This window comes from Pagrus major, chromosome 22 (genome assembly GCF_040436345.1).
Source record: "Pagrus major chromosome 22, Pma_NU_1.0".
NCBI classification, from domain to species: Eukaryota; Metazoa; Chordata; class Actinopteri; order Spariformes; family Sparidae; genus Pagrus; species Pagrus major.
Window position 1 is genome coordinate 27,700,091 of NC_133236.1, and position 14,636 is coordinate 27,714,726.

General features: G+C 39.6%; 1 protein-coding gene across 3 annotated transcripts; it reads right to left on the reverse strand.

The window, feature by feature from the left end:
- Positions 1 to 2,123: 2,123 nt before the first annotated feature.
- Positions 2,124 to 12,291, reverse strand: gtf2a1 (general transcription factor IIA, 1). 3 transcript variants are annotated; one of them, XM_073493025.1, is made up of 10 exons: positions 12,054 to 12,291; positions 10,243 to 10,344; positions 9,705 to 9,891; positions 9,350 to 9,414; positions 7,992 to 8,067; positions 7,757 to 7,881; positions 6,654 to 6,758; positions 6,116 to 6,403; positions 5,676 to 5,765; positions 2,124 to 4,457 (listed from the first exon to the last, which is right to left on the reverse strand). In XM_073493025.1, exons 1-10 carry the CDS (start codon positions 12,081 to 12,083, stop codon positions 4,350 to 4,352), a joined length of 1,176 nt encoding a protein of 391 aa, XP_073349126.1. In that variant the 5' UTR covers positions 12,084 to 12,291; the 3' UTR covers positions 2,124 to 4,349. The 3 variants fall into 3 exon arrangements, with proteins under 3 accessions (XP_073349126.1, XP_073349125.1, XP_073349127.1); XM_073493024.1 differs by having other exon boundaries at positions 2,708 to 4,457; positions 7,739 to 7,881; positions 12,054 to 12,282; XM_073493026.1 differs by lacking the exon at positions 12,054 to 12,291 and adding an exon at positions 12,010 to 12,033 and having other exon boundaries at positions 2,708 to 4,457; positions 7,739 to 7,881.
- Between the last annotated feature and the right edge of the window lie 2,345 nt (positions 12,292 to 14,636).

The following is a 14,636-nucleotide window of genomic DNA, read 5'->3' on the forward strand; positions in this document are numbered from 1 at the left end:
GGAGAGGGAAATTGTGTGGAGAATGAAATGAAATAGGTATTAGAGAGAAATTAAAACCTTGCCTACTTTCTCATCTCAACACACCTATGAAATGGGTTTGCTTGTCCGACGTTGGGGAAGGTGTTGGGGAAGAGGATTCAGACGCTGTTTGCCCGGTCAACAAGCACTTCAGCCGGAGCTGACTGCCACCTCTATACTTGACTTGACAAAATCAAGAAACACTTTGAAATAAAATTTTTAAAAAAAATAGGCAATCACCTTTGCAAGAGCTGGGAGGAAAAGGTGTGTTTGGCAGTGCACGCCAGAAGACAGACACATAATGACTTGTTTGCTGACTTGAAACACAAAGTCGGGCTGTCTCGACTTGAGATTTCATGGCCAAGACTTGAGATTTAGTTGTGACTTGTAAAACAACTTTCTCCCAACTGCTTATCAGACATGCTACATTTAGACGGAGACGCTATAAAGGACATAGGAAAGACGAGGAAAACCAGGAAAGGAGGAATCTCCATTAGAGATGGATAGAAGGCCCTTTGTCCCAAAGAGCTTAACATTTTCTTCTGTAAACTCAACGTGCCACAGCCAACAGGCCGGACTACTACATTCCACCGAAGCCTACAAACTCTATTTTGCCATGCCGCTGATTGGCAGTCACAGTCGGTTAGCTGGTAAGCAGAGAAAGCTATAGAGTCTAAGCTAGACATCTCCAGGGCCTCATTATAAGGCTCATTCGCCAGCAGCTCCGACTCTTATGTCTGAGTGCCCAGGAGTAGCAACAGGGCCCACTTCATCAGAAGCAGCCAGGGAAACATTCTTCCTCCACTAGGTCTGCACAGGGGCTGAATAAGTCTTTGTGACGCGTGATATATTGTCGAAGTGACAGGCTGCCTCAAATCCATTTACAATCAAGGGCAAAAATCTCCATGTAGTTTCTGAATCGACTTTAATCCCAGACAGCACCACACCTTTATCTCATAATTACCCACAAGAAAATACACGGGGATTGTATCAGTTTGGGTTAGGATTTAGAGGAAACGCAGGGAGAACGCCCATGCTGTGCTTACTCTGACAGCCGTCCAGACGCTGGATTATACAGCTAAGGAAGCAGAATCGAAGACAGACTGGGGCAGATTCTGGGTCTCACGTCCATGTTGCATCGGATGTAGAAGGGAAAGTGATTGATTCCCAACTGCTGCCTGAATAGTAAGACAGGGTATTTTGAACGATTAGAGAAACTCAACTAATGACTTAGTTATATTCTGTGTACCCTTATTGACTCAGCTGTACCATTTGAACACTGTCGTTAGCAAAGGAAACTGATAAATTGTTTGAATAAATAGCTAAAAGTAACAGTAAAGTGGTTGAAATGGGCAACATGATCGGACAGCAATGGTTGAAAAGTGATAAGTAACCTCATGGATAAGACGTTGCAATATTTATACTATTTAGATTTAAAAGTTGGCTAAAAAAAAGAAATGGATGGTTGGAATTGGTAAAAGTAGCCTCGGCCCTAAAGGATAAATGCTGAAATAGATTAAACAAATATAAATAAATGTTGAAAAAGCAAGACAAGGTAAGGAAAAGGACCAAAAGTTTCAATTGTAATATAAAGTTATTGTTAAGGTTGAACTATAGCTGAAACTAACAGCGTATGTTAGCTAAAAGTCATGGATAAACCTTTAATAGTTAGGTAAAATCAATAAGAGCTAATAAAGTAAAGCGTGAATAGTTAAAAATGCTAAAAGTAATGGATAGATTAATAACTAATGAATGGTTGGACTGTCCAGATTCTGCAACTCAAAGTAGCACAAATACAAGCTTGACCTAAGACTGCCAGTTAACTGTAAAGAAATAGAGTAACAATGTCCACTTTTATACGAACAGAGTTAAATAACATCCACTTTATGTTTTTGAGCAAAGGTAATATAGCAAGTGGTTTTAAATTGGGGCTCAATGACTTTGAAAGTGACATTTTCTTTTAAATTGAGAACAACGTAACGCATTCAAAGCAGAACCTCCTGAGTTTTGTTCCAAACTTGATTTAATTTTTTAAAACTGTAAATGGTTAATAAGACTTCATTAGTCATCTGACCGGCAGCTAGAACACACACACGACACAACAATTAGAAAGCAGTGGATACATTTTTAATAGACATCCTTTCATAAGCTCAACTATCATTTCGTGAACAGCGGAAAAACTGAAATAAAAGTTCATAAAGGCACACGCAACATTCAATGAGAAGGAGATGAACATGGACTAATTAAGCAACGATGAACCGATTTGAGTTTGGTGACTAATAACCACGGAGAGTTACTGAGTGCTGAGCTGAAAGAGCAGCGATTATTTTCTCTGAACAGTGCTCGACTTGAAATGTTTTGGGAACGTCTCCCATGGCACATTATAATTTGTTATGTGAGGATGGTGTCGGGCCGTTGACAAGTGTCTTCTTGAAAGTGAAAAGCCTTTTAATGGCCACTTCGTATTCAGATTGCGTAACAAAATAGATGCAATGACTTTTTAGTGACGGTGGAAAACTATGATTTTTTTCTTTTATTCCAATTAGATCATGTATGTGAAAAAGCAACAGAACATCTTTTATATGTTTCTACCAGTTAGTACCTCATCAGTGCTTCCTCGGTGGTCTTTTAAAAAAAAACAACACATACTACACTATGGAGCCAACCATCAACCAAATCGACACAACAGTCAAAAAACACATATTTTATTTCAAATTGCTGCAACAGGGGCACTAAAAACAAACTGCAGAGAAACACACGGGCCCCCGAGTTCAACTCACTTCAATAGAAAATATTCTCATTTAAAAGTCATAGATAAAATGAAAGCACAGGAGAACATATGGTGGACGAAATGGTTTTTGGAGCACAGCGTTTTGTAGCTTTGTCCAGCCAACAGAAAAGAAAGAAGAAAAAAAAAAAAAAAAGGAACACTTATTAGATTATAAGAGCACAGTTTGGTGCGGCTTTCCAACCTTTTCGAAATATAGAACATTTCATAAACTTTCAAGGAATAAATTAAAAAGGACTCCATCCTGTCCCCACCAAAAATATCTAATGTTTTCTATTTTTACTGTTTCAGCTGTGACAATTTGAGAGCATGGGGTGTGCAAGAAAAATAAACACACACTTCCAGAAGAAAAAGCGATGACAACACACACTTCAGTCAACATACACACACTCACACACACACACACACACACACACACACACAGTCAGTCACTGATTCTCACACTCACACACTCACACACACACAAATGGACAGAGGAGAGCACGCTGTGGCTATTGATTAACTCGACTGACTGATTTCACGACACATTGATAAACTGACAGTGCAAATTTTTTCAGACGGCAGCAGAGAACTAAAATAAAAGCAAAGAAGATACACCAACAGGACAAACTTCCAGACATTTTGTACAATTCTTAAATGAATTCAGTGTTGGATCTGCTCTTCTCTTCTCCCTTTTTTTGTTCTTTTTTTTGTTAAGTTTTGAGATAAAGATGGAATGAAGCTCCAGAGAAGGCGATGAGGAAAATAACAGTATTTTTGGATTCAGCACTGCTTCGTAAATTTAAAAAAAAAAAAAATGCCTTTAAACAACTTTTAGTTATTTTTAGAATTCCTGTAATTTTTACCTTCTTTGTCTTAACCCTTCATCAAGCGCATTTTAAAAAAATGTTTAAAACAATAACAGGTTGTTAACTACATAAAACACTCTGGAGCACCATTTTCAGAAACATGGATTGAGACAGTATTATGATCCAAGAACAAAAATTAGAAGCCAAAAGGTGATTCTGGCCGTTCTAAAGGCAGCAATCTTTGACTGGTGGCACTAAGTTTGGACTTAAATGTAGACACGAGTCAATCCAGTCAACCGACTACAGTGCATCAATGAAGGTGTTTCTCATCTACGGGGTTATAATGAATGACCTCTGACCTCCAGGTCGGGTCACCCTGGTCCACTACACCTGTACGATGTGAAATGCTTACTTTCCAATGTGTGTGAATTCTCTCAGGAAAAAGGAAGAGAAGCCCGGATGAAGCAAAAAAAAAAAAAAAAGCAGTAAAGATCGCTCTTTTCACAGGCTTTCCCTTCCGCTGTAGGTTTCTCATCCCGCAAGGCTAGTCGAGTGTTTTTTGACGACACCCAGGTTTTTAACGGTACCTCACAGTCCTTTGGGTTTGTCAGAGTTCTCAAACACTCTGAAGAAGTTTCCTGAAATGAATCCAGTCACAGGATATGGAAGGATATTGAAGTGTCTGTTAACTGGATAGAAGGAGTTACAGAGTTCCTGCTCCTGTCGCTTTGTCTGTTTTGTTTTTTTCTTCTACTTCACCATTCGGCATCCCCAATGGCTTTGGAGAAGACATAGTCTCTCCCGTTCAGATTCATGATCCCGTCCTTCAGGTGGAATTTCCATTTGTTCTTACTTCTGTGAATCTGGGGAGTAAAGAGAAGGAAATTAATGTCGTGGGCGTCAAGGACAGATGGGACACCATTTCATCTTACAGTGGACGCGGTCTCTAATGTCTTTAACCCATGCACCCAGAAGGCTCAGGGGGACACATACACTGCCAGATTAACCGGCATTAATAGTTCTTTATAAGCACTTAACTTGCATCAAATAGTAACACTTGGGGCTGATTTGATGCTGCCGATCAAACACTACAATCGAGGCATGAATGAGCATCAGGTAAAAAGAGCGCTAATATCCAACAGCGAAGGCTCTCACACAAAAAGGAATTGTAAAATGTCTCATCAAGGTTTCATTTCATCACAGCAGTTATTTTCAAAAACTGCCATGAAACACCTTTTAAAAGTCATTACAAAATCTGATATTACAACATTAATGTTTCATCAAGTCACATGTAGGAAAACAGTTATTCTCTAGTTTCACTCTACAGTTTATATATTGCTGAAGAAAAAAAAAAACGAAATAGAAAAAAGACGATGTTCGCAAACTGGTGACTCCGAATTGCTTATAGGTGTAAAGACTGTCAACATCAGGTCACGTGTGTGTTAGTCCTGAAATAAACTGGAGACCTGTACACCGGTCTGTGTTAAATGAATGCAAAAGAAAAATATAAATAAATAATGTTCAAGTTTCATTTCTACTTATGTAGGGGATCTAACATATATAAAAGGAAATGAGAAATCTGGCACTGAATATGAAACAGCGATGAATGTAACTAAGTATACTTAAGTACAATTTTGAGGTAGTTGTACTTGAGTATTTCCATTTTCTGCTACTTTTTTCTTTACTGCACTACATTCGTTTGATAACTTTAGATTCTAGTTACTTTGCAGATTACAGGATGCATCAGAGCCAAAGTAGCACATTTTTCAATTTATTCATTTTAACACCAATCAAATAAATAATAATAACACTGATTCCAACAATCAGAAAAATACTGAGTATCAGATACAATAACTGGCCAGGTCAATTATCGGTCAACCCATAGTATACAGTGTACATGTAAATATGTGTGTGATTTACTTGTACTTTTGATACTTCAGTACAGTTAATATCAGATACTTTAAGACTTTAACTACTATTCATATAAATATTTGACCACAATATACTACAATATAGTACTTGTGAGTACTTCATACGACATTCATATTAAATCATCCCACACAGTATAGATCATTTCTCACCTTGTCATACTGGCACACCACTACATTCTCTGTATCAAACAGCTCCTGGTCCTCCTCATCACTGACATCATCCCCACTGTTCAGAGGCTCCTGACAAGAAACAAAACCAACAAGTTGAAATAAAGTTAAATGTGCTGTGAAAGTCGTTTAAACAGAATTTGTGGTCTATAAAATATTAAAACAAAGACTGGCTGACTGTGGCAAACCAAATGTCTTATTGATTTTGATGTGGGAGAAATGCACTCGCAGATGATTTGTATTTATTATCTTGGGAGGAGACGATGTCGTTATACAGTACAACATCTTTTTATCCTTCACCAGGAGGAGAACATATTAAGATTATATTACTTTTTGGCCAGTTGAACTTAAGTTTTCCAAACACTGCTCCACTTAATAAATAATATTTTCTGCTGAGCCGAACAACGTTCAACACTGCCCACCTCCTCCACCTGCCCGTCCTCTCCCCCGTCCTTGTCCTTCTCCTCCTCTTCATCTTCGTCATACTCCTCCTCCTCATCCTCGTCCTCTTCTGAGGAGGTGTCTCCGGCGCCGTCCACCTGCAGCATCATCGGGGGCTGCTGGGCCTGAGGCTGGGCTTGAGCCTGGGCTTGCTGCTGAGGCTGGGCCTGTGGTGCAGCTGCACCCTGGGCCTGCTGAACCTGCTGAACCTGCTGGACCTGAGCTGTTGCTGCCTGACCAGGCTGCTGCGCCATAGCTGCCTGCATCACCTAGTGGGAGAGAAGACAGTGATTGTCCGGTCATCTAAGTAGCTAGTCAGTGTTGAAAGAACAGCATATGTATCTGGGATTTACAGATAAGCAAGCTTCCTGTCTAACTTTGTGCAGAGTAAAGATAATATTGACACACCCGACATACCTCAATCAATACAAAAAAGGCTCGAAATATGGTGGGAAAATAAAATGAAAGTGTGGAAAAGAGCCATTAAATCAGTCATGAAGAAATAGACTAAGTGCTGACCTGTGTATTGCCTTGGACTTTGTTTCCTGAAGCTAAGACAATCTGCTGCGGCTGTATGATGACTCCTGTTTGCTGGGGAAGACCTCCCTGCAGAGGAGCCAGGACCTGCGCAGACAGTAAACAGGAAGAACCAATGTTTTACAAAAGCTACAAGATAAATATTAGTGTATTGTCTTGTTGTAATTCTTAAGCACTGGTACTGTTTACATGAAAACTGTAACTGAAAACAAAAAGAAAGAACCAGTATTCTCTCTCATCATATTGTGATGGTCAAATCTTCTGATTTTCCAGAATTATTATGTTTTTTTCTTTTCCCATACTAGTTTTTATTTCCATAAATTCATTATTCCATTGCTTCAACACAAGACAACCCACAGCTATGCAGCCAAAAAGCACAATCTGATATTGGCGTGTTGGTGTTGTTCACTGAACATCATTGAAACTGACCAATCACGTTTTTATAATGTCAAAGCTTTGGGACAAGGGGAAAAAGACCGGAAAATGTTTTTCACAGGGGAGAAGTTATCCTTTCAAACACGTGTTAACTGTGTTTGAAAAGTGAAAGGAAATATTTTAACCAATGTTTTCCTCAATCTAACCAAGTATTCTTGTTGCCTAAACAGACAGTGACAGAAAACTGAAAAGAAACAGAAAACTCTAAATGAAGTTGGTGCGAAAAGGACTAAGTGTACAGTATAATATGTTCCACGCAGAATGCAAACCCCGGTCTCTCCTGTGAGAGTCCTCTACTTGGCCCACTCAACAACAACAACAGCTTGCTTCAAATGTGGTTTTCGTCACTGTTCTTAAAGTTGAAATGACGGCCCTGGAGCCACATTAATCATGATGTTCCATGAACAACACCAACTTGCCGATATCAGACACCATAGCCAAAACCGCACTACTTAATTACTTGTCTTTGACCCATGGGACACAGGATGTCAATTATTATAAAACTATGAGCTGTGAGTTGTCGTTATACAGAAAACACATGAACAAGATACAGGCAGCAATGTTGCAATTCAAGCCCACTTTATTTTGCACTCTTCCCTGCCCCCCCATTTATCAAAGTTTGGTGTTCCTACCTGCGTAATGGGGCGTACCTGTTGTATGACCGGCGCCTGCACGCCACCAGGCTGCATCTGCTGCTGCAGAAGGATCTGCTGCTGGGGCTGCTGGATGATGTACTGCGCCCCATTGGGAGCACGCACCACCTGCAGGATCTGACCTGAGAGACCACAAAACACAAGAGTCCTGAGCGCTTCATTCGTCATGTTAAATATCTAAGTGTTTTTCTTCACAATCTGATGCACCGATCAACTTGTGTGAGTGTTTTACCTTGGCTGGTGATGAGCTGTTGGTATGGGGTGACCCCTGTGGGCAAAGCAAGGGTTGCTGCGGTAGCTGCTGCACTCTAGAGGAGAAAAGGAGAACACATATTTAAGAGTGGCTGAAACAAGGCAGTGAGGTTCACACACACAAACACTAAGTCTACAAGCAAAAGACCTTCAAGAATGTTGAAAACAATACTGATTAAGTTTTAAGGTTGTCATGGTGAAAATACTCTACAGGCATCCAGACACCCACACAGGTATTTCTGACTTCAGTGTTAAGTGTTTCTCTGGAGGGATTTAATATATTTATGAAATACGGCAAAACATCGTCACAATTAAAGTGCTAATATTCATATTCCCTTGACTGCCGTGATAAAAGCAGCCTTTACTCATTTGCATTTGTTTATTATATCTGCCAGGTTTGATGGTGAAATGTTACAAATTTACAAGTGAAGCTTAAAAATGGTGTTTGAGCGTCAAGACAAACAGCACAGATGCAAGCCTTGACATTAACAGATGGCGGGTGAACAGAAGTGTTGTTGAGAGCAGGAAGTACAAAAGGAAAGGAGCTGTTGATTGTCCATTGTGCGAGATTTAAACGGATAAAGGAAAAGGTGTGTTTGTTAGTGTGTGTGTGAGACAGCAGGAGCATGTGAGAAAATGTATCATCTCCACTGTAGTCCAGGCTACTGAAAAACTTTCTGAAGGCCCTTCCTCTCCTCTGCTCTCTTGCTTTCCATGTCCTACTGCCCATCCATCTGTCTGTTACTAGACCAGTCATCCTGCTCTGAGGAAATAGCCTGTAGAGACGCATTAAGATCCACTTCCTTTTGGCTGATAAATATGTGTGTGGAAACAAAACTTAAATTAAATTAACTGAGTGGGTGTTTTTTAGGGTTGAAGTCACACTGCAACAAAATAAAACATCAAAATTGGCAATTTCTCAGAGGTAAAATGGCAAGTTTGACGACAAAAAGAAGTGCTGGGTTTAGCTTTTACTGCAAGGTGTGTGGGCAGATCAGTTGAACATATTGAAATTCCCGCATAGTTTACTTCTATAGTCGCACTAATTTCTAAACTTTTACTTTCTATTTCGAGGTATGTGCAAGAGCTGTTGCCACTGTTGACTCACGAGCATCTCTGTCTGGTGTTAAAATCCATTAAATGAAAACATCTGTAGTGGCAGTGAACGTGTTTGTTACGGGAACTATATATAGCAGCTGTGAACAACAGCAGGAACACATAAAACTTGACAAAGCTGTGAGTTCACTACCAACATCGGAAAAGTAAGGGAGTCGGAGTTCTTTGTTACGAGCACAAAACCCCTAACTATAGCTTTTTAACTTAATTTGATGAACTTACCATCCCCGTTGCACTCATATGCTGTAGAATCTTGGAATCCTGAACAATGACTTGCTGCTGGGGAGCTGTGGAGAGAAACAAGATCAAGTCAAACCCGAATGTGGCCAGCCGACTAATAATTTGATTAAACAGACAGAAAGAGATCTGTGAACACCGATTTGGTCATTTAATCTAATACTGTTAGTTATGCATAACAACAAAAAATCCCTTTAACAGAGAATTTTTCCTCCAAAATCCCTATTTCAGTGGGGAATTAATTAAAAGGCTGAATATGACTTGTTCATATGTACAATTTGCTTTTACGTTTATTAAATCTCTAGTTGTTCTCTAGCACCACAGAGCGGTAGTTACTAACCTTGCTGCTGCTGAGGGGGCAGGATGACTTGCTGGGCCTGTGCTGGCTGGGTCACCTGCTGGACTTGTTGGACCTGCTGAACCTGCTGCTGCTGTTGCTGCTGCTGCTGAGCGGCCTGCAGGGCTGCCTGCTCCTCAGTATGGAAGCCCTCCACTGCCTTGGACTGCAACAGTTTGTTTTCCCATAGCTGAAGCATCGGGCAGAAGAACGAGAGGTAAAAAAAAAAGGCACCGTTTATCATGTTGTTGTTGTAGATACATTAAGTAATGGTTTGATATTCTTCTAACATGTGGTTTTAATACCATTACGTGATGTTTAACTTTTATAAAGACCAGGCATTCTCACAGATGTATTTCATTCTGTATTCAGGGGAAATCTACAATGAGTAGCTTACATTACTTTATTACAAATCATAATAAAAGCCTGAAACCAGCTAGTTCCTACGCTGCAACGAAGCACACCTCACCACACTTCCCCACAACTGATATTTCCTCCTATTGTAGATGTACGCAGGGACACAATGCTTGTGAACGGTTACCGTTTTCAGCTCCAGGAGCACTTGCTCATCCACCCCCTCGTCCAGGAACAGCTCTCGCACCTCGTTGATCACATCCTCAATCACAGACTTATATAGTTTAGGCTACGAGGAAGCAAAGCACAAGACATGGAAAGAAAAGCACATCTTCGTTACCGTGTTTGGGGAAAAGAAGACCCTGACAACAGAACAACAAATAAATATAACATTAAAAATAACATTTGGCATGATCAATGTTTACCTAATGGGACCATAGAAATTATGGTTTATGTTTAATATCAAAGATATCAGTTACTGACTGCTTCAACAGCATGTATTACAATACATTTAAATGTGTCACACAAAATTAGCATAACTTAGTATAACTTCATGAAGTAATATCTGCTGCACAGCCATTGTATAAAAAGCTAGCTTCACTTTGAGACTGCTACATGCTAACCAGTCCCCGGCTACAACACAGGCTTGTTATGCTAACCCACAAGAGGCAGATCTATACAGACTGATCCGCCTGTCACGACCGTGTAGGTACACAGCATGTCCCCCTCAGGGTACCGTGGCATACATGGCGCACAACAACAACAACAACAACAACTGTGCGCCTGTAAAGCACACAACGCAGGCCACCGCACTGCGCTCCCTTGCACCGCATTGTCCCCCCCCTCCCACCCTCCCAGCCCCAGTGTCCGCAGCACGGACCTCGGTCTCTCCCTTCCCTCCCCCTCGGCCCGTCTGCTCCACTATTTAAAGCACAGTCTGGTGTTTATATGTAGAGCCGATGACGTAGCGTCGAGAAGCACCTTCCCATCCCGGGCAGTCTATATTAGAGAGCCAATATGGCTGTATAAAAACCAGGCGGCACAAAGGAGGAGGGCGCAGAACCGGAGCGAGCGGAGACGAGGGAAGCCATTTTACGGAGCGGCAAAACTGCGCGCCCGGGAAAAAAAAAACCCCCCACAAAAAAGAGCCCCGTACATTTCTTCACACACACTATGTGAAGGATATTTTTTTTTTCGGTTTAATATCTCATCAGTACTCAGCTTTGATTAAAGTAATATGTCGGTGGGGAGAAGCTGTTATGAGATGGTGTAAAAGTGGTGTTTTTGGGGGGGGGACGACTAAACTGCCTTCTGCTCGTGGAATGGTGGACAATGATGAGGCATCAAGAGTGACCGTTGACGACTTTTCGGCTAAATAAGACTTTAATTTTTGTCTTAAGTAAGCTTAATTCATTCGCAGTGGATAGTGGCAAGGTGCTTTGCGTACATCGGCATTTTTATAAATGTAAAAAAATAAAAATAAAAGACAGTTAAGCTAATATTCACCATTGCTGATATTATAACCGAGCCGTGGACACTGACTGCAATCTACAGTAACACCGATAATACTCAACTTAAAATTGATTTAACCACACAAAAAAGAAGCCTGACTGTACCATGAATCAACGACTAATTGATTAAAGCTTCAAAACAGTCCATAACTTTAAAAAAAAACCTGCATTTTCATCACTAACATAACCCTGAATAAACACCATTTTGACTTATTTTCCAGCTCTCCTCTATCGTTAGCCATCGCTCCTACCAGATGGTTCAATCTGAATGAACGATCTAGTTGTTTTAAAAAAGGAAAAAACTGATTAAAATGGCCGATAGACTGAACTTAAATTTTATTTGATAAGAGCAGCAGTGAAGTGTTTTGTTAAAGCATAGACATTGTTGCTGAAATAAAAAATAAAACCGACTCGTCGACAGCTTTTTTTTCCATTATCTTTACCCCCATTTTTCCCCCGCTGACAGTCCTTAGAGATTGATCCTTACCACTGGGTTCGAGTTAGCCGAGCTCGCCATTATACGCGTAGTGTAAAAACCACACGGAAATAGGCGAGAAACAGAGCCAAAAATTACGAAAAACGACTTTAAAACAACTGGGAACGATATTTTAAAACAGCCGGCATCACTTTTGTAAATAAAACACAGTTTCAGCGGTCTTATTTACAATCCCGGGCTGCGACTACCCAGCCGTCCTCCTTCCGTCGTTGTCCTGCTTTATATACTGAGCGATGGAGCTGCGAGTGCGCGAGACATAGGGCAGGGTCAAGCCGCACATATCGCGAGATTTCAGCGCGGAGTGTGACGATCAAGCAAAAAGTACACGTTGCTGCTGGGAAATGTAGTTTAAACGCGACAGGCGGAAAATAGACGCGTAGGGATCGCAGCAGCGTTATTATGCTGACTGATCTTGTTTACTGAATTAGGCCAACTGTAACTATGGCGACCCAGATACGTTACATCCACACTGGGCCTGCTGCTGTGGATCTGGAGTAATAGATAATGAATCTGAATAACAATTAAGTAAATAAAACTCAAAGGAAAACCTGCTTAGGTTTTATTATGTAGGCTAATAGAAGCCAATTGATTAAAACAGTGCAAACTGCTGCAGCATGTGAGGACAGTGAGCATAAAGGGCGATACCACTCTGAAATCCATCCTTTATAATAATAATAATAATAATAATAATAATAATAATAATAATAATAATAATAATAATAGATCTCAGGCAGGACACAACAGGTGAATACATTTTAAGTGATAATTATCACCATGAAACTTGTGAATTATTGTTATTATTATTATTATTTATGAAGCAAGTTTTCCAAAATGTTATGTTTAAATATGCCACTGATTTATCATTTAATTGCCTTGATTTGCAAACATTTCCAGTAGGCCTACAGAAATAACAGAGGATAAAGCCAGATTCTTTAATTTGGTTGACATACAGATCAAGGGTTTTATTTTTCTTACAGAGGGAATCTTGGATATATCTTTTTGTCACTACATGAATCAAAAAATATTGTTGACAGCTTTAAAAAAAAAAGAATTAAATTGTTTTTGCCATGAATAAAATGGTCTATAAATCAGGAATGATATGTGAACAAACCCTTCTGTAAAACTCCAGAAAAGAAAGGAGACTGGAACTGGAAAGCCTGGTGGGAAGAGGAGACTTCTTCAAGAAGGAACACACTACAGTTGAATAGAGTAAAACAGATATTACCATGACACTTTCCCAGTTGATTACTTATGTATGCACACATGTATATAATGCACATTATCTTTCCACCCCATTCACACATATTTGTCCAGTATCTATTCTTTATTTCTTTGCACTGACTCTTTGCAATAACTGCACCGTTTACAACACACAGAACAGCTGACTTGTATACAGACACTTTGTTGTGTACTTTTTATGGTGTTGACCATCAGCGTTTTTAATATACTGTTTATTTCTTTGCTCATGCTTCTGTAGGCTACAGCACTGCACTGTGCCACTCTCCAGTCTCTGTTCTTTACCCTTAACGTATTTGTTCTGTTCTTGTGGTCCTTGTTCTGAGCTGTATGTCTATTTTTTTTTGTGTAAGTACACTGAGAGCAGTGTGAAACCAGAGTCACATCCCTTTAATGTGTACACATATTTGGCCAATAAAGCCATAAGACAATTATCTTTTGTGATGTAAATTTACTGAGATTTATGTTCACATATGCAAATTAGGCATGATCAAATATTTGCTAATTTAACTCAAATTTCCAGCGAGAGATATTCAAATTTAAAAATAAATACCAAAATGTGTATTTTGGACATAATCTTTCCACTAGTCTGAAAGAAGACATGTTATGAAAGCAAAATTGCGCAGAATTCACCAGTGCATGGCCAAGTAATGGTTTTGCATGCAGTGTCCAACACATTATACGAAAATGTGTACTTTCTGTTTATTGATTTGTCTTAAAGTGCTCAGAAGTAACAGAAAATAGACACTTAGTCTGAAAGTTTGCGAAAATATGACATCTAAATCCGTTTACATTTGTGTGGCCTACTTATTGCTGTGTAATATTTCAAGGGAAAATGATCAGAGGTCATTTTTTATAATACATGAATCATCAAAAACACTTGCCCTGGAAATATGTGAAATGAGCTACATTTTCAAGTGTTTCAACTTTTTTTTTTTTAGCCTGTACTTAATGTCTGGTCAAACTTGAAAACTTTAAAAGCAATTGTTACTCTATTAGGTGATTTTAATTATATTTTAGAGTTTGTAACGTCCTGGAAAATCATTAAAAACATTGATGACTCATCCTGCACTCGAGGGCGTATGTTAATTTTTTGTCCAATAAACGCTTCCTTTATTTTATGATGATTATACAGATGAACATTGCTTGTGACCGTCCTGGGGTGGGCTTATAAACCTTTCCATGGGGATTATGAACGCCACTTACACATTTATGTTTAAGTACGGTGGCCTTGAGGGTCAAAATTAAACAACATTTCAGAAAAGACAACATTTAGAAAACACAACAGGACAACACTTCTTCTCTGTGCTCGGACAGAAGCGAAGTTGTAACGATTTT

Excerpts from the sequence above, each read along its gene's own strand:
- gtf2a1 (XM_073493024.1), bottom strand. The coding sequence starts at position 12,083 with ATGGCGAGCTCGGCTAACTCGAACCCAGTG. Across the intron at positions 9,415-9,704 it reads GCCCCCTCAGCAGCAGCAAG|CTCCCCAGCAGCAAGTCATT; the intron begins GTTAGTAACTAC and ends TTCTCTCCACAG. Across the intron at positions 6,404-6,653 it reads AAGTCCAAGGCAATACACAG|GTGATGCAGGCAGCTATGGC; the intron begins GTCAGCACTTAG and ends CTCTCCCACTAG.